The 388-nt window shown below is 56.4% G+C and overlaps 1 protein-coding gene across 11 annotated transcripts in view; it reads left to right on the forward strand.

Moving 5' to 3' along the window:
• Positions 1 to 388, forward strand: part of LOC108763523 (tropomyosin) — a 41763-nt gene that overhangs the window by 18029 nt on the left and 23346 nt on the right. Inside the window, exon 1 of one of the 11 annotated variants that reach the window (XM_018511308.1) lies at positions 7 to 262. The exons of 8 other annotated variants lie outside the window; for them this stretch is intronic. In XM_018511308.1, coding sequence (XP_018366810.1) covers positions 122 to 262 — 141 coding nt within the window. In that variant the 5' untranslated portion in view covers positions 7 to 121. Of the gene's footprint in view, positions 1 to 6; positions 263 to 388 lie in introns of those variants that run through there. 2 more of the 11 variants (XM_018511304.1, XM_018511297.1) reach the window with 2 other exon arrangements.

Below are 388 nucleotides of genomic sequence, written 5' to 3' on the forward strand. Positions count from 1 at the left end.
AATTCGACGGACCGGCTCGCGCGTCGTCGTCCGAGCGTGTTCCTCTTTCTCTCGCGCAGTGCCCTTTCGACTCGCGGCGTTTTAACGTGACACGTTACATCGGGGTCCTCTACTAGCCAGCATGTCGGCGCAAGTGCAGGGCACCCTCCTTGATGTGCTCAAGAAGAAGATGCGGCAGACGAAGGAGGAGATGGAAAAGTACAAGGACGAGTGCGAGGAGTACCAGAGGCGGCTGCAGGTGGAAGTGATGCGCCGCGAGGAAGTGAGTGAACCGAGAGATCGTCATGCTCCTTTTAGTGTCTTTTTTTTTCTACCGTGAGCACACCGACCCTCGGAAAGTTTCCAAGCGCTTCCTTCGTCCGTCGATCGTTCTCGCTCTTTCCCTCTC

The sequence above is a fragment of the Trachymyrmex cornetzi genome, unplaced genomic scaffold (genome assembly GCF_001594075.2).
Source record: "Trachymyrmex cornetzi isolate Tcor2-1 unplaced genomic scaffold, Tcor1.1 scaffold1118, whole genome shotgun sequence".
Lineage (NCBI taxonomy): Eukaryota > Metazoa > Arthropoda > Insecta > Hymenoptera > Formicidae > Trachymyrmex > Trachymyrmex cornetzi.